Source organism: Mauremys mutica, chromosome 14, assembly GCF_020497125.1.
Source record: "Mauremys mutica isolate MM-2020 ecotype Southern chromosome 14, ASM2049712v1, whole genome shotgun sequence".
NCBI lineage: Eukaryota > Metazoa > Chordata > Testudines > Geoemydidae > Mauremys > Mauremys mutica.
This window is the reverse complement of record NC_059085.1, coordinates 19,525,010-19,552,423: the sequence shown is the minus strand read 5'-3', so window position 1 is coordinate 19,552,423 and position 27,414 is coordinate 19,525,010. Positions and strand designations below refer to the sequence as shown.

At 40.3% G+C, this 27,414-nt stretch overlaps 1 protein-coding gene across 2 annotated transcripts in view; it reads left to right on the top strand.

The window, feature by feature from the left end:
• Positions 1-25,684, top strand: part of CYLD (CYLD lysine 63 deubiquitinase) — a 47,089-nt gene extending 21,405 nt beyond the window's left edge. For both annotated transcript variants that reach the window (XM_044987580.1, XM_044987579.1), the window contains exons 8-17: positions 865-1,030; positions 2,832-2,973; positions 3,385-3,507; positions 5,122-5,213; positions 6,190-6,256; positions 9,668-9,800; positions 10,493-10,601; positions 17,414-17,532; positions 18,724-18,940; positions 20,290-25,684. In XM_044987580.1, coding sequence (XP_044843515.1) covers positions 865-1,030; positions 2,832-2,973; positions 3,385-3,507; positions 5,122-5,213; positions 6,190-6,256; positions 9,668-9,800; positions 10,493-10,601; positions 17,414-17,532; positions 18,724-18,940; positions 20,290-20,474 — 1,353 coding nt within the window. In that variant the 3' untranslated portion in view covers positions 20,475-25,684. The remainder of the gene's footprint in view (positions 1-864; positions 1,031-2,831; positions 2,974-3,384; positions 3,508-5,121; positions 5,214-6,189; positions 6,257-9,667; positions 9,801-10,492; positions 10,602-17,413; positions 17,533-18,723; positions 18,941-20,289) is intronic.
• Positions 25,685-27,414: the final 1,730 nt, after the last annotated feature.

Below are 27,414 nucleotides of genomic sequence, written 5' to 3'. Positions count from 1 at the left end.
TTATGTTTTTGATATTTTTATGGTATTCATAGACCTGGTTGTGACTGTGCAGCAACTAAATTATTTTCTGTGCATGTAATATGATGCCTCTTAAGAATAGTTTTCTATTTTACACAAGTATACATCAAAATCATAGCAGTATACATATGGTAAACATGTTCTGTCTCTTAGAGGCAGATGAGTACGTGGGTGCATTTTGAGTTGTCACCAAAAAAAACCACTGCAGCTGATTAGCTTTGTCCTTTATCCAATATTTTCAGTCACAGATGATCTGCAGGCTGTTTTATGACTCCATGGGCTAAACTTGGCCCTTGGACTTGCACATACACTTCTGCAATAGGTCTAACCTCTGTTTAATATCCATTAATACCTTTGACAGCATCCTTGAAATAGCTATCTTCCAGTCTTAATCCTTTTGTTCCCTGTTATAATTATACTGCAAACATTCGGACTTCCTTCATGCTCACACTGTTACAGAGGCTGCACTGGACATTTCCTCCCAGCCTACAATGAAAAAATTCAAATGATAATTATTTATGGTGGAGAAAAAATCCACATAGAGAATACCATAAACTTATCTGATTGCAGAGGGGTTAAAGGGCAGAGAAATGTGGCTTTGCCGCTCTTATCACTAAACTAAAAATAAATCACTCATGAACTGAAGCCATATATACCAACTTGTAGCCCTAAATCAATCTTGCATCGCAGAGTGGAAAACTTGAGTAGAGGTGTCTTTATCATAGATATCTTGTCAAACACCTAAATCACCAGAATCCTAGGAATTGGAGTTCTAGGACAGTAGTTCTGCATGCACCTTTTTCAATTTAAAAAAAAAGTGGTAAACCCCCTCTGTTTCATTTTCAGGAAGATGAATGCGCAAGCTGTACGGATGGAACATTTAAAGGAACTAGATACTTCACCTGTGCCCCCAAAAAGGCTCTCTTTGTTAAACTCAAGAGCTGCAGGCCAGATTCTAGGTTTGCATCACTGCAGCCTGTTCCCAACCAGATTGAACGCTGCAACTCTCTAGGTATTGAATGTGTCCTTCTCAATTATTTACTAATGTGGAAGTAACATTGTTTCTGATTTTGGTTCTTCATGCAGTAGTCAGCTAGAAATACGTAGCATTTAAAAGGCTGTACAAGCATTACTTAATCTGATTAGTCAATGGTGAGAGTACTATGCACAGAACATAATTTAACATTTTTCTGTGAATTATTCTGTCAATGACTTTAAAGCAAGAAAATGGTCAACTTTCTTAAAAGTAGTAGAAGTTTTTTCTTATCATTGCAGTCTTGTATATCATGTGACAAAGATCAGTGTGTAAATTATGAAATGTATTGGAAATTGAAGTTTTTAATTACACTTGGCATTTCTTTCTTTACTGATGGCAGCAGCAATCTTGCTGAGAGTTTTATAGAAATGTAGAGTTGGAAAGGATGTCGAGAGGTTATTTAGTCCAGTCCCCTGTGCTGAGGCAGGACACCCTGACAAGTGTTTGTCTAATCTGTTCTTAAAAACTTTAAATTATGGGGATTCCATAACCTCTGTTGGAAGCCGAAGCCTGTTTCGGTGCTTAGCTCTCTCTATAGCTAGAACGTTTTTCCTAAATCTCTCTTGGTGCAGGTTAAGCCAATTACATTTGCGACTCCAGCAATATATGATCTCAGTTTCAAATACTGTAAGCCCGCCTCCATTCTCCTTCGATATGGCTCATTTTGAGAGGGGGAAAAATCAGCATGTTAATACTAACAATTTATTAAAATGGAAAAGAGTGCCTGTTTACATATTGGAGGCATATTCTCTGGATGCAGAATATTAAGACTGTCTTGATCTTGTGCTAGATTCAAACTTCGTAGAGACGAAGTTTTGAGGCTCATAGAACAAAGAGAAATAGAGTTTCTAAACATTTATACTTTTAAGACGATTTAAATAAAACATGTAAAAATGAGGGAGAAATTCATTTATGCTCACTAGGTGAAACTCTATTCCAGTGTAGTAGGCCCAACCCGAGTGTGGTAATGAGACATCAGTGAGGCTTTAAGGACTTGTGCACCATCGCTGCAGAATGTTTCTCACTCACTGAGAGTAAATAGTAGAATAAATGCTGCTCTGCTTCCTTCCCAGACCTGAAGAGCAGCTCTGTCGCTCGAAAGCTTTTACCTTCCACCAACACAAATTGGTTCAATAGAATGTTACATCACCAACCTTGTCTCCCTTTCTAGTATAGGGAAAGAATGGTTTCAATGTACCGTATTTTCCGGCGTATAAGACAGGTTTTTGGGCTAAAAAACAACCCCCAAAAATCGGGGGTCGTCTTATACGCCGGGTATAAACTCCCGACCGCGGCTAGGATTTAAAAGGCTCTGGGCTCCCCGCCGCAGCGGGCAGCGCAGAGCCCTCTGACTTCCCGCCGCGGCTAGGATTTAAAAGGCTCTGGGCTCCCCGCCGCAGCAGGCAGCGCAGAGCCTTTTACACCCCAGCCGCGGCCGGGAGTCAGAGGGCTCTGGGCTGCCCGCTGCGGCGGGGAGCCCAGAGCCTTTTAAATCCTAGCCGCGGCTGGGATTTAAAAGGCTCTGGGCTGTCCACCGCGGCGGGCAGCGCAGAGCCCTCTGACTTCCCCCCGCAGAAGGGGGGGGTCGTCTTATACGGCAAGTATATGGCAAAACTAATTTTTTAATGAAAAAATTAGGGGGTCGTCTTATACGCCCCATCGCCTTATACGCCGGAATATACGGTAAGCAATATGTTGTCTACAAAGCACTTTAAGAAAATCTTGATGGAGGTGAAATTTTGAAGCTTTTAAGTGACTTGTAAAAAAATATTTTCAGCCTTTGGAGGATACTTAAGTGAAGTGGTAGAAGAAAACACTCCTCCAAAAACAGAAAAAGACGGTTTAGAGACCATGATTGGAAAGAAGAAAGGTATCCAGGGTCATTACAATTCCTGTTACTTAGACTCCACCCTATTCTGGTAAGCTTTTTTTTTTTTAATTTGTGCAACTGAATCCAAAGATGTGGGTGAGAGGGAGAAATGTTACAAATGGAATAGAGTAGCTGATTACTAATTTGTATTGAATGTTTTGCATTCTTGCTGTGCAACTAACAGTGACATATTGTATATGTAATGCCTACTGTGGCATAACATTATTTTCAATTGAATTGGTCCATGAGGACTGGATTGGCTCCTGAGTGTGCATTGTGATTTTCACTAAGCGGGTTAAATAACTTCCTAACATGAAATGTTTAATTTGAATTCTTCTACATTTATTTTTGCTTGATTTGTTCTTTACTTCCTCCTCTGGTCTTCATTGGTTTGTTCTGAGACTTAGCTATGCTCCTCAGCATTTTACAGAATGAAAATAATTTTTTTTTCCTCTTTCAGCCTGTTTTCTTTTAGCTCTGTTTTGGACACTGTTTTACTTAGACCTAAAGAAAAGAATGATGTAGAATATTATAGTGAAACTCAAGAGCTGCTAAGGACAGAGATTGTAAACCCTCTGCGGATGTAAGTAGATGTGTAGAAAACATTGTACCAGAACTAGCCAATGAGTCTCCAGTCTAGTATAAATTTTATAAATACCTAGCCACCTGTGCAATACCATGTCACGGGAATGAAAAGTTCCTTCCTGAGGACTGCTATTGTAAGGCGGTGAGGACAAACAGCTCTGGTGATTTTTTTTAAAATTTATTTTTTTTTAATCTAATTGGTTTTAATCTAATCTGTAGATCTTACAAAAAACGTAAGAAGGCATAGTCGTATCGGCATTTCCATTTCCTAGAACTAGAAACAAATATGTCTCTAGCTTTAGATAAATCATGTATGTTGGCACAAACATTAAGTGGTAATAAGCACCAGTGGTGACTTGGACAGACATGGGTAGTTAGAACAACCCAACATCTTGATACTTATGGCATGAAAAACAGTTGTTGTGCCTCAGTTTCTCTTCTGTTTAGGATTGTGTGATTCAGACTGACTCTTCTCTTATTAGTCATTAGTAACAATCACAACTGCTTTTAAAAAGTTTCAGAAAATTCTGCTTTGTGGGCATATCGTACACTGAAATCACTTAGCAAATTATATTAAGAGAAATTCAAAGGTAATGATGAGTAGAGACGAGAAGTTTTGAGGCTCATAGAACAAAGGAAATGTTACAGTATGACATATAGCAATATGCAGTGGGGATTATAAATTATTCCTCTTTAATTCAAAAAAAGACCACTAGGTTCTATGAAAACATAATTAATTAGTAATGGTTATAGTTCTAAAGCTATACTTTAGTTTTACCATTAATAGCTTATTTGTAAAGATTTTAGCTTTCTTCCTTTGAAGAAAAATGCTGGATTTTGAACCTCTTAGAAGTGAGGACATGCACACCACTGGTGTATTCTGTAATTCCAGGGCCATAGAATGGATTGCAGAATCTATCTCCAGCCAAAGAAATATCAAATGATTGCTGGCACAGAAAATTAACAGCTGTTTGTTTTTTTGTCTCCCTCCTACCCCCAACATTTCAAGGCTTTTCACTACACCTTCCCACAATATAGAAAGAGGAGACACATCTCCTCCCTAATTCACAAAACTTCAGCCACCTCCATGTGTCAAACACAGTTTTTAGCATTCAGGAAAAAGTGAAATACTCTTAATTGGAACAGTTTCCGCAATGCTGTTGCGTACTGTCATTATAAAATTTGATGGTACACTGAAAACTGAATATGGTGGGATAGTGCAAGTTACATTGACAACTATTCCAAAACTAAAATTTGGGTAACATTTAGTATTCAGATAATTAACACAAGGAGGATTAGTTTCATGTTTAATAAAACTCTGAAATTACTTGAAGCTATCACAAATATGTCAGTGCACCTCAGAATTCAGCAGCGCTCTGTCACAAAAACCTAGACCATGACAAAGAACTTCGTTCATTGTGCTGCAGAATACAAGAGGTCTGGCATTTAGGTTTGTACGGGGAATGCCAGATACTATAAAAATCAGTAAAGGAAATAAAGGGTTTTTTTGAGCAAATAGTCTGTATTCTAGCCTCTGGTTATTAAGTCTCTCTTCTACTGACTTGATGAAAAGGTTTGGCTAATAGTTTATTAAACCAATTTCTTAATGTAGTTACGGATATGTGTGCGCCACGAAAATAATGAAATTGAGGAAAATACTTGAAAAAGTTGAAGCTGCATCAGGATTCACTTCTGAGGAAAAAGGTAATTGTAGAGGTTTTTGCTTCTAGATATGTAGTTCTTGCTATAAGAAGGGACTGAAAACATATATTCATTACATAGTATACGTTAAGATATACAAATATTTTTCTGTAGCACCCATCACTGTAGTATCAAAGCTTTGATTAGGGATGGGGATTGAAGAATTTACCTTCCTCATGGAATGACCTTGAGCTCATCCATAAGGCCCTTCCCCTTTCCCCATTCAGATCTTTCCTGAAGATTCACCTATGTTGTGATGCTAATGGGGAAACTAGCTGACCTTTACTTACAGGTTTGAGAATAATTGGGTTTGTTGTGTTTTGTTTTTAAATATATTTTATAGTCAATCTTTTATTACCAAGCTGTGACCAGTCACTGCTCAACTACTCAGCTAACTTCCTTCTTTTTTGTTGGGAAAGTAGCATGTACTTTGCAGGTACTGCTAGAAGCAAATTAATAATCCCTTCAATTAGGAGTTAGAAGAAAACACCACCGCTCTTTCTTTGATATTGAGATCTGGATAGCAGATGTCTGTCCGTCTGATCAATATTAAATTGGAGGCTGTGACCCTCCAACAAAGTAAAAATGGTAAAAATATCCACTGTAGATATTTCTTGCATCGATTAGCAGATACTGTACGTACTTTTCTATTTCCTCTGCTTTTTTCCCTCTTCTCAGGATAAAATTTCACAGGGTCAAATAATTCCCTTTGGAGTAGGATAGCTTTGTTAATCTGTAAGCCTTGTTATCCAGAGTTTAGCCTTCATCTGTTTATAGTTCTGTTTGGTGCTTAGTAGATAAAGTTTAGGATTGTGTGCTCCCAAATATGGCAGTTGATAAGTTGACATAACTACTGTGCTACTAAAATTGGAATGGTTTTTTGTTCCAATTAGAATAAAGTTGCTTAATTTTATTTTAAAAACAGTCTTGGAGATTGTATGTGCTTTAACATGCTGCTATTACTTTTATTTTTGTCCAGATCCAGAAGAATTCTTGAATATTTTATTTCATCATATTTTAAGAGTAGAGCCACTGTTAAAAATAAGGTAAAATGCTCTTTTGACTAAGCAATAAAAATGTATGTGTTGAACTCTTACAGCCAGATTTATCCTGGCAATGATGCTAGGGTCAGTGCAGGAGTTGAAGAAAGGTTGTCTATACTGGGGGGGAAAGCATAGCTGAAGTCGACGTAACTTATTTCGACTTACCTCCCGTCCTCACAGCACGGGATCGACGGCCGCAGCTTCCCCATCGACTCCGCTTCCGCCTCTCTACCTGGTGGAGTTCCGGAGTTGACGGGAGTGTGTTCAGGGATCGGTTTATCGCATCTAGACAAGACGCGATAGATCGATCCCTACCCACCGATCTGGCAGGTAGTATGGATATACCCCTAGGGATGGTCTAAGTTATGCCTCTTGCTAACATTGCCTCAAGCCTCGTTGGGGATGTGACAGGGTGCTGCGTAAGGAGGGCTTAATCAGCCCCTTGCCACTCCAGCCCCAATCAAGGGGGATAGCTTGGGGCTGGTTGAAGAGCCCTGTGCCTGCCTGGCAACGAGAAACAGCTGCCAGCCTAATTAGCCAGGGGCTATAAAAGGTAGCCATAGAAGGAGAAAGGCCATGTACGGGGTGGGGCTGGGCCTGGGCCCTCTGGTCTGCTGCTGGCAAAGTTTGGCTGTGAAAAACCTGTACATAGATGTATAGTAAGGTGGCAGTGTGAAACAGCTATAAATAAAGAGCACTGGTGTTTGCATCAACCTGAGGTGTTCCTGGCTGATTTGCAAGGGAAGCAGGGGCAGAAACCAGAGGGGCCCAGCTTGCGTCTCACTACAGGGGGGTATCAGCAAAGCATATTACTACTTTGGCTGTGCCTGCTGCTGCCTCTGGCTTGCTTCTAAAAGCCCTTTGTGTCAAGGTTTTTGCTTCCTGGGGGATGGTGTAAAGGTCTCCTCCCCCTGTTCGTTGGCCTTATGTGGCTGACTTTTCTGGCCCCTTTGTACCAGCATAGCTAACCAACAGGGCCCATAGAGCAATTCTGAATCTAGCCCTCGGTGTGTAGCCAGTTACTTTTGGAACAACTTTTTGAAGCAATCTTAAGCAGTAGAATCTGACATAAAATATTTTGGCTTTTCAGGAAAAATATTATTATTTGCTTTGGAGGAGGCATAAAGATTTTGATTTCTTAGTTCTTTTAAAATTAAACACATGCAGTCCTTATTAAAAATAATTATTTATAAAATTGTAAGGCTTCATTCTCCCCTATGCAAGTTATTCTTTCTAAGGCAGGAGGAAGAACTCTGCAAACCTAACTCATGGAGTTTTATATTCATTCTTTGGGAATAGGATGTTGGGGTTTATTCACCTCCATACCCACATAGGATTGGCAGAGATTTAGCCCCCTAAATCTGCATGTCTTTGGGCTTGCAATGGAAGTAAGGTCTATTACGTGGAGGCCTACTGCTTCCATGCTGTTGCCTAGCCCTTGCCTTTCTGTGGCCCCTTGACAATACATCTCTTGCAGCAGCCTTGTTGCCAGGAATTTCCCAAGGGCTTCTTTCACTGGGAATCCCTTGCTCCCCACAGGCTCTGCAGTAAACTTCCCTGAATTGCCCTGCAGATTTGAGTTGAGATTACTAAACCTATTGTGGTCAGCTCCTAGCCCTCTCCTTCGGAGCAAGTTGTGGGAAAAGATAGCGGAAGCCTGCTGTGGGGCTGGTACACTCTCTACTTTCCTCCTCTTTCTACCCTAGCCCAGATTCATGGGCTTTTGTCTCTCCTCTTCTCTCAAAAAAAATAAGGAAAAACTGAGTTCATATGGAGAATATTTTCAGAATATAACTTGCAATATCCTGGCCCACTATATTGCAGTATTTCAGCACTGTGAAACTGTGATAATTTGCCTAATCAATCTCTAGAAATTGTGGATGTTCCAGATGTAACAGTTTTTGGGAATTTTGGATATTCAAATTAAAATAGATGTAGTATAGTTTTATAGTTGAACAAAATGTTAAGAATGCTTTAAGCTGAAGGATTCCCAATGCTGTGCTTTCTTAAAGGGATACTGAAGAGATAAAAATCATGCTTCCAGAGGAGATACTCTTTATCAGAGTTCTTAGTGACAGACTTTAGCATGTATTGCATTTTAATAATCTCGAGGTCAGTATTTTCCCCCCCCCCCCCACACACACACACAAGTAGATGGGTGGGCTGGAGCATTAAATGAAAGTGAGGAAGAGTGCCTCTGCTTTATGACTGCCTCTTACTTATCTTTTCTGGAGCACCTCACAGATGCCTTTTCTCCCTGTTCCATAAAGATGGAACACTAAGGCTGTTTGTGTAAGGGGTAGGGCAAGGCTGGATAACAGCAATTTTGAGTTTTGTGCTCTGAGGATCCTCCCTTATATCCAGGCAGAAATTAATGCTGCTTATTACAGCATTGATCTGTGCTCTAAGGTGGCAGTTATTGCACAGTCAAAGAAGTTTAATGACAGTGTGTCCTCAGGAATACATGCCGGCTAGGCAGAAAGTCCAGCAGTGTGGTGAAGTAGCTCCTCTATAATGTCCTTTCCCTGTGATCTGTGGGGTTAGAGGCCAATGATGGACTCTCACATACCTCTTTTCCCTGATGGGAGCGTTAGTCAGTCTTTCCAACGTGAAGATTTAATTTACTAAGGTCCTTTTGCAGACTTACTGCAGGAGGGTATGATATGACTTATGATGTAATTTTTCAGTCTTTCTGCTATCTTACTACTTGAACCTTCACTCAGCTTTTAGAGTGAAAATTGTCTTGGTGAATCTCGTTTTCTGATAGTCATGCATTTGGAAGTGTTTCTGTTGGTGTTTCCAACAATGCATAGGGCTGCATTTTTAAAACATTAATCAAAATATTTCTATTCCTTTAAATGTTTTTTATAAAAAAAAAAAATACCCTTTTCCTCAACTCTACCTGTGCTTATCTACTACTTGACCATGTCCCTTCAAGCTTTTATTTGTGGCAACCTGAAAAGTGCCTAGCATTATAAAGTTGTTATAAAAATGAAAATACACTTAAAAGTAAAGGGAATGGTGTGAAATGGTTTTCTTCAAGTATTTGTATGTGTGGATCCCACTCATGGTCCACATGCATTGTATGTGTAGGAGTTCAGAATGTTTTTTCCAGCAGTATCTATTATGGGTCATTTGTGAGTCTTGCATGCCTCACGCACTACCTCTCTCAAGGGCATAAAAGACCCTGTAACTTCAACCTCCACGCAGTTCCTTCTGACTCTCTGCCAAAGAGCAGTCAGAAAAACTTCCATATTCCTTGCTTAATCTTAATAGTTTTTTACTTTGTGTTTACTGTAGCTTTTTTTATAGTTTATTTGTGTTTCCTTTAGCCTACTGGCTATATGTAAGTATGTTAACCATTGTTTAAAAAATTCCACTTATTTTGAAGATCTATTTTATCTGTATTCTTAGATCAGCAGGTCAAAAGGTACAAGACTGTTACTTCTATCAAATTTTTATGGAGAAAAATGAGAAAGTTGGAGTCCCGACAATTCAGCAATTATTGGAATGGTCTTTTATCAACAGCAGCCTGAAGTTTGCAGAGGTTGGTGACAGTTGTTTATACAGATTTGACCTTTTACACAGTGGAAAATATTCTGTTTATAAAAAAGGAGAAATGTATATTTTGTGGTATCTTAATCACTGGGTAAACATTCAATATTTATGAGAAGAGTGGTCTACTAATACTGGTAGAAAAAATGCTTGATATTACCTTTTTATAAAATCTCTTTGAGATGGTTTAGTGTGTCTCTGTCATTTGACCAAAGTGGTTGGAAATAAGGCTAATGTTTTTGGTATATTTAAAAACAAAGTTTTTGACATTTTTAAAAAGTTAATTTTCCTTTGTTAATCATTTAATTTTACAGAGGAATAAGCTTTGATCTCTGCATATGTTAAAATTGTGCAGAGACTGGCTGTTCAGGGAAAGGGCATTAGTATATGTTTTAATATACCATTTAAACACGGCCAGTACCTACTGCACATAAAGAATTAGGTTAGCATCCTTTCGTCTTATGTTTTTAGAATTTTTATGAGATTAGAGATATATTTGTAAACATTAAATTATTTTTGTTTCATTTGTTATTTTGGTTAATGATATATAGGCATGTGGCCTATTAGCTTTAAAACATTAATATGATTTAGCAACTATAAACAAATATAATATTAGGTGAAAATTATAAAATAGATGTATATTTTGAAGATCTAAATTGCATTCTATTTTGGGATTTTTGGTAGGCACCCTCATGTCTGATTATTCAAATGCCTCGATTTGGAAAAGACTTCAAAATGTTCAACAAAATATTTCCATCTCTGGAATTAAATATAACAGACTTACTTGAAGACAGTAAGTATAAACTGTTGCTAGGTATAGTAAAAGTAAGTAGCCTGGTAGCCATATGCAAGACTATATTAAAAATTTAGAAGTCTGCAAAATAGACTGAGCTTGGAATGAACTTTTGATCAACTCATACTTAGGGAAACTATCATAACCAATAAACTTTTTTTTTTCTTTGAGCAGTGTCCCGACACCCTACCTTTAAGTGGGGCAACTATTGTCTGGCTTGCCAAGGGAAAGGGAACAGTGCTTTACGGGTAGGGTGTGGGACGAGAGGTCAGAAGCTGCTGCAAAAGGAGGTGTGGATCAGTGTTGTGGCGATGACTCCACCCCTGGGACCAGAAGGGTGGAGAGGGGTGAAAGAGGGCAAGCTCTTTTTCTGCCGAGAAGGCAAGGCCACACCCACCCATCCTCCCTCCCTCCCCTTGAGGTAGCAAAATATCAAGTTTGGTCAGGACCTGCTGTGGGTGCCATGCTAGCCTCTCCTTTAGGGGGCTTGGGTGGTGGTGGGGGGGGATCCCTCACTACCAAATTGGCCTGGGGGTGGGGGTGAGAAGGGGTTTGCTTTCCCCACAGCAGTTTCAAGGAAGGCTTTGGTTATGGTGTGGACTGAAAGGAGTTAACCTACATGTTGCAACTTATGTAAGTGTGGCTCAGATGTCCAGTTCAGGTAGTCCATAGGGAAGGTGTAGAGTGATTGGATAAATGGCCTAGTAAAAGGACTTAAAAAGGAAGTGTTTTTTAGTTAATGGAACAGAATAGGGGGGATGGGTTTGGGGCTCCTATGAATGGCTCAGCAGGGAGCCAACCCCCACTTTTTATAGCCCACCTTACGAAGGAGGAGGGAGGTGGATGGAAAAGACCCAGTAATGGGTTGGCTGGGGCTAGGAAAAGAAGGGAGAGGGTTGGCAGAAGCCCCCGGAGTAGTTATTGAATGAACATAGTTACCTGCACTGTATGCTTTTATCTGCCGGGTACTCCCAGACATCTGATGATAAAGTTGTGGCTCGATTAAAACCATATCAGGTGTTTCCTGTCCTCCTTTTGGTATAGTCGCACCCTGTGGGTGCTCCACTTCAGGTGTGTCTGTGCCTTTTGAGTAGAGATTTTTGGTAGCAGTGCCCATTTGGCCCATACATGTGCCCTATGAATTATTGTGCCCTGCGCTGGAGTTATAGGGAGCAGCGTGGGTGAAATATCCTCAGTTTCTTCTCAACCACCTTTGGCCAGAGATGGAGTCTGTGTGCCTGTTTGCTATAGTATTCTTTAGTTAGCATATACAGTGAAACCCTGCTATAACGCGATGTTTGGGATCCAAAAAATTCCATTGCAATAAATGCAGGGTCACGGTATAGCGGGGTTTCAAGCTGGTCAGTTTGTCAGTGGTCCCCAACGCGGTCCATTGATGTGCGCCGCCTAGTGCCCAGTAGAGGAGAGAAGCCATGGCCCCATGCCTGCCGGGGACAGAGAACTCCGAGGCTGCGGGCACCGGTGCTCTCTGTCCCCGGCAGGCGCGGGGCCGCAGCTTCTCTCCCCTGCTGGGCACTAGGCGGGGGCACATCAATGTCCCGGCGGGCGCCATGGCGTTGGGGACCGCTGGTATTAGGCCTTAAAGGGGAGCCAACTTATGATCGCGTTATATGTGATTTTTGCATTATGGCAGGGCGTGTTATTGCAAGGTTTGACTGTAGTTTGTTACCTTATAATGTGCATAGTTGTTGGAACAGTTCCCTTTTTTCTCTTTGTAAAAATACATTTTTTTAAAATGTATCACTATATATAGTTAGATGGCAGTTAAGAGTGCCAGACTCTCCAGGATTCAAAAGGTGCCTCCTTTGTGATGCAATATCCCTTCTGGGGTTGATATTCCCAGAGCCTCTGCTGTTTGGGAGATACAGATCCTTCAAGAGCAGATTCTGAAAAAATAGGGAAATCAAGTTCAAACTTCTGATGATGGATAAAGCTTTATGACCAGCTTCAGATAAAGGGGCTGAGGAGTCCCCTGTACATAGACCTTCCAGTACCACTAGTGCCCTGTGCACATCAAGATATTGGTCACAGGAGACCCGTAGAGAGGTAGACTGTACCTTGGTACCAAAGTCCTCTATAGCGGTAGGCTCAACATTTGCTTATAAGCAAAAGGAGATGGGAGTAAATCCCCAAGAAAATCTCAGGCTATGTCTACACTATCGCGGTAAGTCAACCTATGCTACGCAACTCCAGCTACGTGAATAACGTGGCTGGAGTCAATGTACCTTAGCTCAAGTTACTACAGGGGCTATGCTGCCAGGGGTTGACGGGAGAAAATTTCCTGTTGATTTACCTTACTCTTCTCGTTGGGAGTAGAGTACGGGGATTGACTGCAAATCACTCTCCAGTCAATTTTGCAGGTCTTTACTAGACCCGCTAAGTCGACTGCCAGTGGATCAATCTCAGAGCGTTGATCCCTGCTGTAGGATAGACCTGCCCTTAGTCACTGACACAGAAATTGACAGAGACCTCAAGTCCCAAGCGGAGTTCAATGCAGGCTCTGAGTGATGCCGGTACTGAAAAGGTGAAGAGGCGTCAGTCTTCTAAGGCAGACTCAATACTGGGTTTGGGTTCGCATACCCAGAATGGCAGAGACACTGGTGAAAGTTCTAAGTCCCTGGCTACTGGTAGCATGAAAATCAATAGTACCAAATATTGTTGTCCACCTATGGTACCAATGGAATTGAAGTCAACTCACTCCTATGCCAAATGTTTGGTACCAGATGCATTGATACTGAAGCCATCTTCCACAAGTTCTTCTTGATCCCTTCTTTGATAACATTGATATCACACGAATTTAGGTATCCTAAGGACTTGCTAATATCTTTGGAGCCAGAGTCTCCTCTGTTAACAAGTTGGGGGTTGGGGGGGTGTCAGCATCAAGACTTGGTCACTGACTCCTCTGTTATCTACAGTTCCATAGTCACCTTCCTATACTTGAACAGGCTGAACAACTATTCCCCCCGCGAAGTGTATGGAAGAGGATTCTTCAGATTCCCAAATATCCATGCAGGGATCCCCTGTTTATTGTGGGACATATTGCTCTCTCTCCTACATTGACATAATACAAGAGGATAGACCTCAAGTGACACCCACATGACTGGAACACAGATGAATACCTCTACCTATGCCATTTCTCCCTCCTCATTCGCCTTTCTGGGACTTGTGTGCATTCTATTGTCAACAATTTACAATGAAATTGTCACACCATAGGAAGGGGAAGAAAAGAGCCCATTTTCCAAAACCACCTATGTCAGGAAGAGACCTTCAAGGAGCAGGAAGCTAGGGCAGATAAGGAGATGACTCCTCTCACTAAAATTTCTGCCTCATTACCTGATGCAGCCGTAATGTTTCCACCACCTCCTATGGCGTATGACTTCAGGCAGTTCCAAGAATTGCTGAATTGAATCACAGACACATTTCGGATTCACTTAAAGATGCAGGAACTCCATCATAAACTCCTAGATATTTTGAATACTTTGACATCTATAAGGATTGCCATTCTGGTCAATGAAACTGTTATGGAGCCCACTAACGCTGTTTGGCAAATCCTAGCTTCCACACCATCTACCTGTAAGAGGGCAGATAAAATATTAGATCCCTGCAAAGGAATCAGAGTTTCTATTTTCTTACCCAGCTCTGAATTCCCTAGTAGTGAAGGATGTTCATGAACAAGGCAGACAGCATAGCTCAAAGTACACCCTGTACAGTAAGAACTACAAGAAACTAGATCTTTTGTCACAAATTTTATTCTTCAGCGAAATTTCAGAATAGCAAACCATCAGGCACGCCTGGTCAAATACGACTATTTGAATTATAACAGATTTAATTAGTTTATTGAGCACTTGCCAGAGGAACATCTTGTACAGGGGTCTTAAATTGTTCATGAGGGTCAACTGCTGGCAAAGACATCACTCCAGGCCTCCTTTTGATAGTGCTGATACATCAGCATGGTTTATATCCACTGCATTGGTTATGGAAGAGCATGTTGGCTACAGCTGTGCGGCTTCCCAAGAGAGAGGTCCAGATGACATTGAAGACTTTCCCTTTGATGGTCGCACATTCTTTGCAGACCCGACAGTTATATTTTTCCACAGTTCAAGGGTTGCAGAATGGTTCTTGAGTCCTTTAGAAATTTATGCTTCTGTTAATAAGAGGAGATTTAGTATAGTGCAGGGTTGGGCAAACTATGGGCTGCATCCGGCCCATCAGACCTTTTAATCTGGCCCTCAAGCTCCCACCGGGGAGCAGGGCCGGGGGCTTGCCCTGCTCTGTGCGGCTCCCGGAAGCTGCAGCATGACTGTTCCCTGCTTCCCCCCCCCCCCCCAAAGCTCCTACTCTACATGCTGTCCCCGCCCCAAGCACTGGCTCTGCAGCTCCCATTGGCTGGGAACCACGGCCAGTGGGAGGTGCAGGGGGCGGCGCCTGCAGACGGGACAGCACACATTGCTGACTGGTCCTCCACTGCACCTCCACATAAGGAGACGGAGGGGGAGCATACTGCTGCTTCCGGGAGCTGCTTGAGGTAAGCGCCACCTGGAGCCTGCACTCCTGACCTTCTCTTGCATCCCAACCCCCTTCCCCAGCCCTGATTTCCCCCTCCCATCCTCCGAACCTCTCGCTCCCAGCCTGGAGCCACCCTCCTGCACCCCAAACCCCTCATCCCCAGCCCCACCCCAGAGCCCACCCCCCCCCAGCCCAGAGCACCCTCCTGCATTTCAAATGCCCCAGCCCAGAGCCCCTTCCCGCACCAAAACCCTGATTTCTGGCCCCACCCTGGAACCTGCACCTCTATCCCAGAGCCCATACCCCCTCCCACACCCCAACCCCCTGCCTCTGCCTAGAGCCCCTCACATACTCCGAACCCCTCTGCTCCACCTCCTGTACCCTGAACCTCTCATCTCTGGCCCCACCCCAGAGCCCACACCCCCAGTTGGAGCTCTCACCCCTTCTGCATTCCAACCCCCAATTTCGTAAACATTCATGATCCGCCATACAATTTCCATACCCAGATGTGGCTCTCGGGCTAAAAAGTTTGTCCACCCCTGCCCTAGTGGGACTTTGCAGTGGAGAAGGAACTGAGGGCAGTTTGCGCAGCTCTATATAACCTTGGTGTGGGGCACAAGGATGTGTGGGTCACAAGCACGGGAAAAGGGGCATTACTACCAAAATGTCAGCTCAAAGATGCAGGATGCTGGCGTACCTGGAATGGAGCACCCACAGGGGGGCACATCTCAAAGAGCTCCAGTGAGTAATCGCTCCTCTTCACAATAATTCAAAGCTCCATCTTGAAGACATTGTAGAATGTAGATTTGTGTCTGGATTACTCCTTTCCCCTCTCTTTCTCTCTTTTTTTTAAAAATACTTCAGGGATAGAATTAAATCTTAATTCTAGTCATTGTCAGGTCATGTGTGAATAGTGTTTCATTAGAATTTGTCTAGTTCTAAGGAATAATTAGATGTTAGCAGCTGTAAGAGGTGTTACAGCACAAGTATGATGCGTATCAGAATTGTGGGCGAATAGTGGTCATCTAGAGGCAAGTAGCTCTGAGATCAGCTAAATGAAAGACTTTGAACAGCCAGTGACAGTCGAGTTTCACCTGCCGGTGCTCCAGCTCCACCAGAGTAGTGCCTAAAACACCTAGGGCAGGTCTACGCTAACACTCAAGTCTGTTTAACTTACATCACTCAGGGGTATGAAAAAGACCCCGTCCCCCCGCCAAGCAATGCAAGTTAATAGTGATCTAAGCGCTGTCCACACCGGTGCTATGTCGGCGGCAGGTGCTCTTCCTCCTCTCGTGGAGGTGGAGTAATTATGCCAATCAGAGAGCTCTCTCCCATCAGCATGGAGCATCTTCACCAAACGCAGTATAGCAGCCCAGCTGCATCAGTGCAACTGCACTGATGTAGTGCTTCTAGCGTAGACTAGCCCTCAGTCTTCTCTTTCTGTAGCTTGCCTTGCTGGCGTCTGTTCACCAAACTGGGCCAAAAATCAGTTCAATTTTTTATTAGACAAAAGTAAAAAATATTTTCAATTTTTTATGTAATTGAAAAGAGGAAAAGGAAAAAAAACCAGGAAATGTTAGTATTTTTAGCTGTAATTTGTGATGTAGTGTTTTATATTGGAAAGGCTGGGATGACCTTAATTTCTGGGACTGCTAGTCACCTCTTGAACAAAAACCTATATAATACCTACTTATCTGTTTCAATACAATACCTGTAGGTAAATCTCTAGTTTAAAATTGCTTGAAATTACTTCAAATATCTAACACTAGCTACTTTTTATTAAGTTCTATTCTTCCGGAATGTGGCTTTAGATGACCCACCATGGCTTTTCAATTAGTTGAGTTAAGGGTTTGTTTGTGGTTCTTTACTTAGGTTCTGCTTAAATGCTAAGCCATTTTAACAAGTGTAACACTCACTAGATTAAGAAAATACTTTTTTGATAGAGAGCAGGAATAACGTGTGGAGTATGCTTTAAAAAAAAAAAAAAAGCATGTGTGCTGTTACATCCAGTAAACCAGTACTGAAACACTTTCTACATCAGCTGTATTTCTGAGGTTAAGGCTTAGCACTTAAGTGTATGTGTGTCTCTCTTGCCCTCCCTCCCCAGCTGTAGACTAGTAAAAGAGCAAAAGTTAAGACCACAGAAAATAATGATGGACTTTATTTTTATTTTTGTCTTTTTTAATTGGCGGCAGTGATGTTAACTGGCTTAATGTAGGTTATATTTTTGGATCTTTTGTACAAAAATCTGAGACAAAGCATTTTTTTTTTTTACCATAATGTAGCTCCTAGGCAGTGCCGTATATGTGGAGGACTTGCAATGTATGAATGCAGAGAATGTTATGAAGATACTGACATTTCTGCTGGAAAAATCAAGCAGTTTTGTAAAACCTGCAACACACAAGTAAGTGTACTTTTTTTTTTTTAATTCTATGGTCCTTTAACCAGTATGTACTCGCAACTTGGTGTAGTATAATAGTATCAGAAGGCACAGACTGACATATGGAAGCAGGGATATTGGCAATTGGGCACGACATGAAGGTGCAGTCCTCATTAACAAGATAAGACTCTTGATTTAATTCATTAACACACCCTTGACTAATCTACTGAGCAGCATTTTTAGTAGCCTTTGGCAACTACATAGTCCAACGTTGTGAACCAGTGAGAAGAATGCAGTAATTCCAGTTTACAGGGGTTTGGAATCCTTTAACTTTGGTCAACAGGAGAGCACCTAATAGTAAAAGCAGAAAAATAATGCTTCTCATTTCCTGTGTTGCTGGTTCAAATTCAGTTCCGGTTAGTAGTGACTGAGTCTGGTTACTGTTACTGTTTGACTGTCTAGTTACTGTTTGACAAGTTAAATTATTATGGTGTTGATTTGGTTCCCAGTGGGCAGATGTCCATTTCCAATAAAGGTGTCAATAGTGATGATTATTTTTGTAAGTCTGGGCGAGGAGGGGCACAAAGACTTGAATAGGTTTGGAGACTGAACTCCTCTCATCTCTAGAGTGGGCTTCTCCATGGCAGGTTGGAGCTACATTTGGTATAGGGGAACTTGCACTGCTGTTGTCCATGTCAGACCTGTTCTTTGGTTAAGTAATATTTCATTCTCTAGTGCTGTCAGTCTGCCCTTTTAAAAATACTAAAATCCACACAGCCTTTTAAAAAGAGTCCCTCCCCCCCAACACAGTTGCCGACTTTCACGTGGTAAATAAGCACCCCGACACTCACAATAGGACAAAAATCAAGCTAATCCCATTTCAGAACAAGGCCAAAACAGGCCAATCCCTAAGAACCCCAACACTCTCTATGTGACTAGATCCCTGCAGTGTGCAGTCTGGGACTGTGCTGCGCCCCTGACTCTCTCCCCTCCCCCCAGCTCCTGCTTGCTGGGAGACGATTTAAAAAAAAAAGCTACAAGCCAAACAAGCAAGAAGTTACAAGCCAGAAATTAGCCAATAAGCAACTCATAAGACAATTACGCCAAAAATAAGCCCAATTTCTGCGTTGTTTTCGCGGGTCTGCCCCCCAAGTGTGTTGGTGTGTGTGTGTGTGTGTTTGTTTTTCTCTTTCTGAAATATTGATCTAATTTTAGGTTCACCTACATCCCAAGAGACAGAGTCATAAATTCAATCCAGTGTCACTTCCTAAAGATCTACCAGACTGGGATTGGAGACATGGATGTATCCCTTGCCAGAAGATGGAGTTATTTGCTGTTCTCTGCATAGAAACAAGCCATTATGTAGCTTTTGTTAAATATGGGAAGGATGACTCCGCCTGGCTCTTCTTTGACAGCATGGCAGATCGGGATGGTATATTTTTACTTAATTTTTTCTGTTCGACTGTCACATTAAATAATGTTAGCTCTTAAATACTGTGACTATAAACGTTTTCGAGTACCAGAACACATACCTTTTTATATGTCATGAGGTTTGAAAAGTAATTTATTTTTAAATGCCAAGACACAGAAATCTGTTTTTTGTTTAGTTTAAGTCCACTGGAATGTAGCTATTTAATTACGCAGTGTGCAACTGTCATTCTCACTACTCCAAAATCTCAGGCTTGAACAATTCAAACAGTAGCTGTCTTTGGCATTATAGAAATTAAAATCTCTATATTGCAAAATCAGTGCCCTCTGGTTTGGTAGCAGTAGGTCATTATAATTGACAGTCTCTGAATTAACACTGGTGAATTGAGGTGGACAGTACATACAGTACTTGTGGCTAGTGCCTTAGAAAAGCTTATAGTAATAGATACCACAGGCATTTGACTAAGGGGAACAGTTGTATTTTTTGCGGCTTGCACATTATGATAGTTAATACAATGCCAACTGCAGAATGTTTATAAGCAGCTCCGATGATGATATGCAAGCCACAGTAGACTCCAGCTCTCTCTCCTATAGCTGTATTGGTTCTGCGGTGCTAGCAGGAATAAAAAGTTGCAAAAGTAAAAGTCCAATAAAATACACAAATCTGACTGGTGCTCACTGCAGATCTGTTGATTAAGATGTAATTTTTCTGACTATAACTGCACTTTCCTATTGAATGCTTCAGCACACCTGATAGCACCCCATTAGTTAGGCAAGTAGTTAAGATTGGGGTGATAATGGCTTTGTGTAGTACAGCAATGCTATTTGACTGACACATTGTCAAGTCCTCATGCTAGCTATGGGGTACTAATATTCACTAATCATGTTTCATTTAAACAGTTAAGACCAAAATAATTTATATTTGTTCATGAGGTTCCCATAAGCTTACAAATGGTTCCCATAGGGTTACAAAAGCCTGTTGTGGCAGTTGCAATCATTGGGGGTGTTAATACTTACTTACTACAGAAGTTCACCATGTAGTAGCCCACAGTGACAGCTTTGGATTTGAGACATCTCCATTTTGTGGGGGAGGGATAGCTCAGTGGTTTGAGTATTGGCCTGCTAAACCCAGGGTTGTGAGTTCAATCCTTGAGGGAGCCATTTAGGGATCTGGGGAAAAATCTGTCTGGGGATTGGCCCTGATTTGAGTGGGAGTTGGACTAGATGACCCCCTTCAAACCTGATATTCTGTGATTCCAAGATGTGTTTCAAAGATGTACGCATTAAAGAGGAAGTAGGGATGTTTAAGGTAGTAGCCTAATCCTGTTGCTCTCCTTGCTTCCCCCACAAAAGGAGGCCAGAATGGTTTTAACATTCCACAAGTTACACCATGCCCAGAAGTTGGAGAGTACCTAAAAATGTCTCTAGAAGAACTACATTCACTGGACTGCAGAAAAATTCAAGGATGCGCACGAAGACTACTTTGTGATGCTTACATGTGCATGTATCAGAGCCCAACCATGAGCTTGTACAAATGAACTTTATACTCTGGAAAGGAGAAAAAACTGTATGCAGATTTCTACTGTTGCATTCACTATACACCTTAGTCAGTTTTGATGCAACCGTTGCCGGCAATGGATGCTATTATAGGGGGAAAGCTGACTGCTAGAGCAAAAAGATGAATGTTTTAAAAACTACATGTAGAGTTCTGTTGAAATATTTAATAAGCATTTTGCACTCTAGGAAGTGTGCGTGTGTGTTTGTTTTATAAACAAAGTCTAAATGAAGTTGCTAAAAACTAAAGCTTTAAGTTAAGTGCATTGATAATATGTTGATTTTTGAAATGAGAAGCTGAATTGTAACAGGAAAATCCTCCTTAGTCCATTGAAAATGTAAACACACGCTGTGTACTTGCTCAGTGTATTTCTGTGGACCAAGGATGATTTTCTTTCTTTTTTTTTTTTCTTTTCTTCTGTAGCAACAGTTGCCTTCAGGAAGGAATAATTTTGGTTTTAATAAGATTGGCTGATTTTAAACTGATCATTACAATTTACTTCTGTGGTCTTGTTAACCCTTAGCGGTCTACTGATATCATGCATGTCTACTTCTATAGAATTTCAGGTCTTCACAACACCCATAATCTCAAAACTGCTCTATTCCTTGAGTTTTTTATTCCTGTTTTATTTGGGAAAGTCAAACATACCTTCTTTTCGTATGTGATACTTTTCTTCAGAAACTGGGGCAATACTGTCCAAGCATAACCGTAGATACATAAACTAACAGATGGAAGAGTCTTTATTACTATATATATTTTTTGTGGAACATAAAATTAAATATATACAAATGTTTGGATGGCAAGCTAAACGATGTGGCTTATTGCCTCAGGGAGTGTTAATAAAGTAGACTCCGTAGTCCTTAGTAAAACGAAGTTGACACTTTGACTATCCTACAACATACTGAGCTGCTATATGTAATAGGTCTAAATTTTTCATTGTTTGGGATCGTTAATGTTAAAAATATAAACATCAGGAAAGATAAAATTATAAATTTAAAAACTAGCATTTTAAACATTCTACTTGATACCTGGTACGTAAGAACAAACAATAAATTACACTCGTTTAAAAAAAATCACTAAAGTATTATTGATATTTTGTGACTTGGAAGTTGATTCTTATTTGCAATGGACTTCTACTGTATTAATGGCCTTTCAGCTACTTCTGTCTAAACTATTTTTAAAAATGTTTAGAAATGTCATGTGTACAGCAAAATTTGGATGTAGAAATTATAGGTCATAAACTGCATTATTGTGGGTTGTAGCACATATTTTCAGATTTTTAGGAGCTGTTTTACATGAGTAACTGCCTCTCTGGGATCTACTCTGTGTAGAAAGGATGAAGAACAGATAAACACACTATCATTTAAAACAAAACAAATAAAAAAACCTAATTCCAAAAGACTTTGCCTTCAGAATATTGTAAAAACTTAGTTTTGCACTTCTGTGCCAGAAAATGTAGAATATTTCTCTGGCTGTTTTGTCTGATTGTTAGATGCATGCTAGGGCAAGATTTGAGAATTGCATTGGAGTAGCTGGCAGACTAAAAGCTGCCAGCTACAGGTAGGTACCAAAGTTAGGGGTTGGATAAGGAAATGGTTGGAGTTAGTGAGATGCAGGGGAAAAATTGGTATTAATTCCAGATCATAGCTAATGGGAACATAGGGAGAGAACTTAATCTCCTCATTCTCTAGAGCTGCCTGATTGTTGAGGAGGGGAAGAGACTGTCAGTCCAAGAGCCTCCTGGCTTGAGAGATCTGAGGAGGAAACAGGTCTTTTTTTCATAGTCTTTGCTGCCTCAGGTAGGTGGTTAGTTCTTTGTGCAACTCCAGGGCCTGCCTCCTGATTAGAACTCTGGGTGGCCGTGAAACTAACCACCATGAAACTGTTCATTTGTGGTGGCCGCAAAACTACTGGAGAAAGAGTGTACACGCATGCGCGCGCATACACACGTTATCTTTCTACAGACTAAGAAAGTCAACACTGCATTGACTTAACCTAGTAATGGAACTGAATGTATCTTAAGCACAAAGGCTAGTGATAATTTACTTTAAACAAAAGGTTAAATTTAACAGAAATTGTTTAGGCCCTCACACTAGCAATGGCTTTCAGCTCAGCAGTGATGAGTGGATTTTTCAAGCCATGTGCTAGACTCGTATGCATTTCTTTCATTTGTTCTGTTAATAAGTCTGATATTCAGCCAGCTCCAGGGAAAACATGAGCAGCCTCCTAACACCTGAGAATCTCAGACTTATTTGAAGTGCATATAGGGGAAAGGCAGGAACGTTTGAAGAACAAAACGGGAAGAAACTTCTGCTTAGAAATAGCCAAGTCCACTAACTGTAAAGTTAGTTGTTTTTTTTAATATTGTCCTTGATTTCTATGGCCCTCATCAGCCTGATATCTGAGTGCATCTCTCAAATTTTACGATTATGGTGATGCACACATTTGTTTTTCCTTTCCAACAAGAAATAGCCTTAGGGATTTTGGGTAGCTTTTTCTAGGTGAAGAGGTGGATGATGATCCTGCTTTGAGGTTACTTTACTTCTGTAAGGAAGAGGCAGTTGGGTATGTTTTGGGTTGTTTTGTTTTTTTTAAACTGCTGACATGGCACATATCCTTTCCAGCTGGAGTTATTTTCTGTAGTTTCCACAAAAAATTTTGGTGTGAGAAGAATGAAACCTTCAGCATCTCCTTGTCACCTGACATTCCCCCCACCCCCCAATCCCAATATCTATTTGTGGGGCTTTTTTAATATACTGATAGAGTACCATGTTCTGCTTTGAAAAATTGTAGGAAAAACTTATCTGTTCCTACCATGTCAACAGGCAAGATACTGGAAAGGCTATCTCTAGTTTTTCAAATGACCATCACAGTGGTGGGAAGAGCTGGGGGGAAATTTTCAGTTGGAAAAATGCAGATTGGGGTTGACCAAAATATTTTGCAAATATGTATTGAATGTGTGGAATTGTCAGTCAGAAAAAAAATCAGTGTTTCAAGAGTTTCAAAACAACTTCTTGATTTTTTTTTTCTATTCAAATTGACTCTTTAAGAAAATTACTTAATATTTCCAAACAAAAACAGTGGCAGGCTTGTGTGGTCATTTTAGCTGAAAGTATTTTAATAAACTGATTGATTTTCTAAGCTCTCTCTCAATCAGAGCTGAGTATTTCCACTGACCCTAATGTTTCAGATAACAGAAATGCCTACTGACCAATGTGAATTATAAGGGCAAGTATAAAAGGCCTCTTGGCTTCTCCCTCTCAAATCGCTGAACTTCTTTCCAAAGAGAGTGATTTCAAATATAAATACTTTTTTCACTGTTATACTTGGAGAATTTGTATAAAGAATTGATGTAATGTCAGTATGTTGCTTTTTTGGTGATTGTCTAATATTGTTTTAATATACAGGTTATGCAGTATACATTTGTTGGTTAATTATGAACTACTCACCACTTTGGGGATTGTATGTTACTGTGGTGGTTCACTATAGTTCATAGTCCAGTCTTGAGTTAATAGGTGGGAGAGATGCTTGTTGTAGTTTGGAAACACTTTTGAGGAAAAAAGCTATTTTTCTAATCTCAATCTCTGTATTATTCTATGACATAGTTTTGCATCAGATTTGAGAAACACATACATATTCTGACATAGTACAGTGTGTTTTAAAGCGTATGGAAGTTGACCATTCTGGTTCTCTTTACTGAAAGCATTATGCAAATATATAAAACTGACTTCAATGAGAGGAGAAGTTTAAGCTACAAAGAATAACTTTTAAACAATGTACATGATATTTACCAGAGTGATGTAAATCCTAGGCAGTTACCTCATCTTATTTATGAGGAAACTAAAAAATGAAGGAAATTGGGATTCTGTAGGGAATAAATGACACTTTTTTTTTATACTCCATTATTTCCTGGAGAGGGAGCTCACAGAAAGATGGCATTTTTAAGCAGTTGCCACTGTTTTATACAATGCCAACAAGCATTTGGGGGCTCCTTTTTTTTTAAGTCACCAGAGGGCAATTAGTTGCCCAACTCCCTGACATTCAGTGGGAATTGGATGTTTATCATCCTTTTTATTATTTTGAAAATCTCCCTTTCAGGTCTCAGGCACTTTATTACAATGGTGTATCTTCTCCTAAAATAATTGTTTACTTTGGAGGATAGGATTTTATTATTTAAACTAAGGTTTTGCTTCTGCAAGTGTGGTTAAGGAAGGCTTTAAACAACTAAAATTGATGTGAAAATAATGTGGTTCACCATCATGAATCTTAACTTCTAAATACAGCACATAACACACCTATATATTCATTTTAGTTCAATGAACAAACTTGGAAATTAAGTATCGGAGTCAATGGAAACATGAGCAAGTCACACCAATTGTCATACACTTAGGCTGGGGTTGTGAGGTCAGAGAGAGGTCACTAAAACAATTGTCTTGCACATAAATCAATGCACAAGCAGTATAGATTTGTGCATACACACAGCTACTTCTGGTTTTTCAGTTTGGAGGTGATGGAAGAAAAATGTAAGAAGACCTATGTTCAGTTGAAGTCTTTTCAGTGACTTGTCGTTTTCTGTGCAATGAATTTCTAATGTATTTGATGTTTGTTCTGATACTGTGCCCTTAAAAATGTAATTCTGTGTTTTTTATTATATGGGGTGAGAATTTTCCTTTTAAGGAACTGTAGCTGTAACAATTATTATTCATGGTCATAAGCAGTCAGTTACTTCCGTTCAATGCATTTCTTTTTATTATGCACTTACACTCCTTTGGAATGGATGAGCTTGTCACCTCAGTCCTTGATGATAGTCTGCTTCATAGTAGTAAACCACAATGGAAGATTGAGTTGGCAAGAAGGTTGAATTAAGCTTTACCTTTATTAAGGCTGCCTGTTTTAAGTTTTAAGGTTTGAGTCAATTGTTCTGCCATTGTAATGAAGCATGTTTTTGCATTTGCTCTATTTTTGGTATTTTGTTAAATAAACATCTCAAGTTTTTGTGCACACATAGTTCTTTAAATTTACAAAGATTGTCTCCAAGGGAGGTTAGTCAGGGAAAACAATAGTCATATCAGGTTGCCCTGATTTAGCCTTAATACTTTTCAATAACTTTAGAGAAGAATGAATCGCTACCGGAAAGGACTGTACTATATGCTATTTCTGTATTAATATTTATTATTAAACTTAACATTCTTATGGCTCTCCTTTCTTCAGAGGCTTATAGGTCATCTGGGTATGTTGGAAATAGAAATGTTGAATTCATGGTGTGAACTAGTTTATTTTTTATGGACTTTCTATAATCTCTCTGAGGGGGCTCCTAACTGAATTTCGCACAGGAAACAGGAATTGCTATATCTGATCACATCAGGGGTCCCATCTAGTACTATATTCTGTCTTGGGCAGTCCCTAGTACCCAATGTGACAATAGAAAGTGCAAGAAATCCTACAGTAGATGAATGTGGACTTAGCTTCCCCTAGGGAAAACTTCTTCCTAACTTCTATTAGTTACAGATTGGCTTGTCCTTAAGCATGAGGTTTAATATCACTTCCAAAACTGCCTCTTGTGCCTGGAAGGAAAAGCACAAGGATGCTGCTAGGAAGAAATTAGCTGACAGGAGGTGGATGAGTGCATGTGAAACCTGACATTGGGACACATTAGGAATAACACATCTCAAAAAACAATAGTTAATACAAGGTGAGTAACCTCTCCATATAAGTATAATATTGCTACAATGTGAATTTTGTTTAATTCCTGTTAGCTGAGAGCCACTCTCATTTGTGTAAGAACATGACTTTTCTAAAAAATAATTATAGTCTAGGACTTCACAATCACCACTACAAATGTATTCAGAACAGCCCCCACACATAGTACCAGAGTACCTCTGCCTACATTGAACCAAGTAGTTTTGCCAAAAGTTGAGACATATAAAAATGACTAGTATCAGAGGGGTAGCCGTGTTAGTCTGGATCTGTAAAAGCAGCAAAGAGTCCTGTGGCACCTTATAGACTAACAGATGTTTTGGAGCATGAGCTTTCGTGTGTAAATACCCACTTCGTCGGATGCATGCTCCAAAATGTCTGTTAGTCTATAAGGTGCCACAGGACTTTTTGCTGCTTTTATAAAAAATGACAGACTACTGGAAACTGGGCTGCATATTTCCGATATCTTGTCTCACAAGAAGACACTGACTTGTAACAGCTGAAAAACCTGATCCTGAACTATTGTCCTCTGTGGTGTTTGGCAACAGGAGTTTAACTCTGACGTGCTTTTGGGTGTTTAAAACTGGACTTGGATTTGTAATTTGTAAGTATCTGAAACTGACACATTCTTTAAGATTACTAGGTTTAGCTCATTTACAAAACTTGTATTTAAGAAGCCTTTCTTTATTTTTCTTAGTCTTGAAAATTTGTAATCTAGGGAGTTCTGTCTGCAAGTATTTGCTGGAGGAAAACACTGAATTTGCTTAATTTGCAGTAGCAAAATCACAGGTGCCAGGGATGAGGAAAAAGATTTAAATCTCTCCAATGACTCCGACCTTCACAGTAGTGTCCTGATTTAAGTACTTGGTCATAGTATCGGTTTAATCCTAGCTGTAGACTTGAAATAAGACTGTTGCCACAGACAACCCCAATTGTCTGCTAGTAATCTGCGAAACCTGTCGCCCTCTCCATCAGCTATGCCCTAGTCATCCGTGCCAGAAGCACAAAGGGCTGGATTGCTGAAGAGAATCTGGTCCAATCACAACCAATAAATATAATTTGAATTATAACTCAAACTAATTGCAAGCTACTGTCTAAAGATTAGTGGTAGAACTTACTGGGTAAAAATTACAATATGCTAAGCTACCTGTAGACAAGAAAAAGAAGGGGGAATTCCCTGTTCTATACTTGGCTATAGCTAACTCTATGGCATTTGGTACAATGGT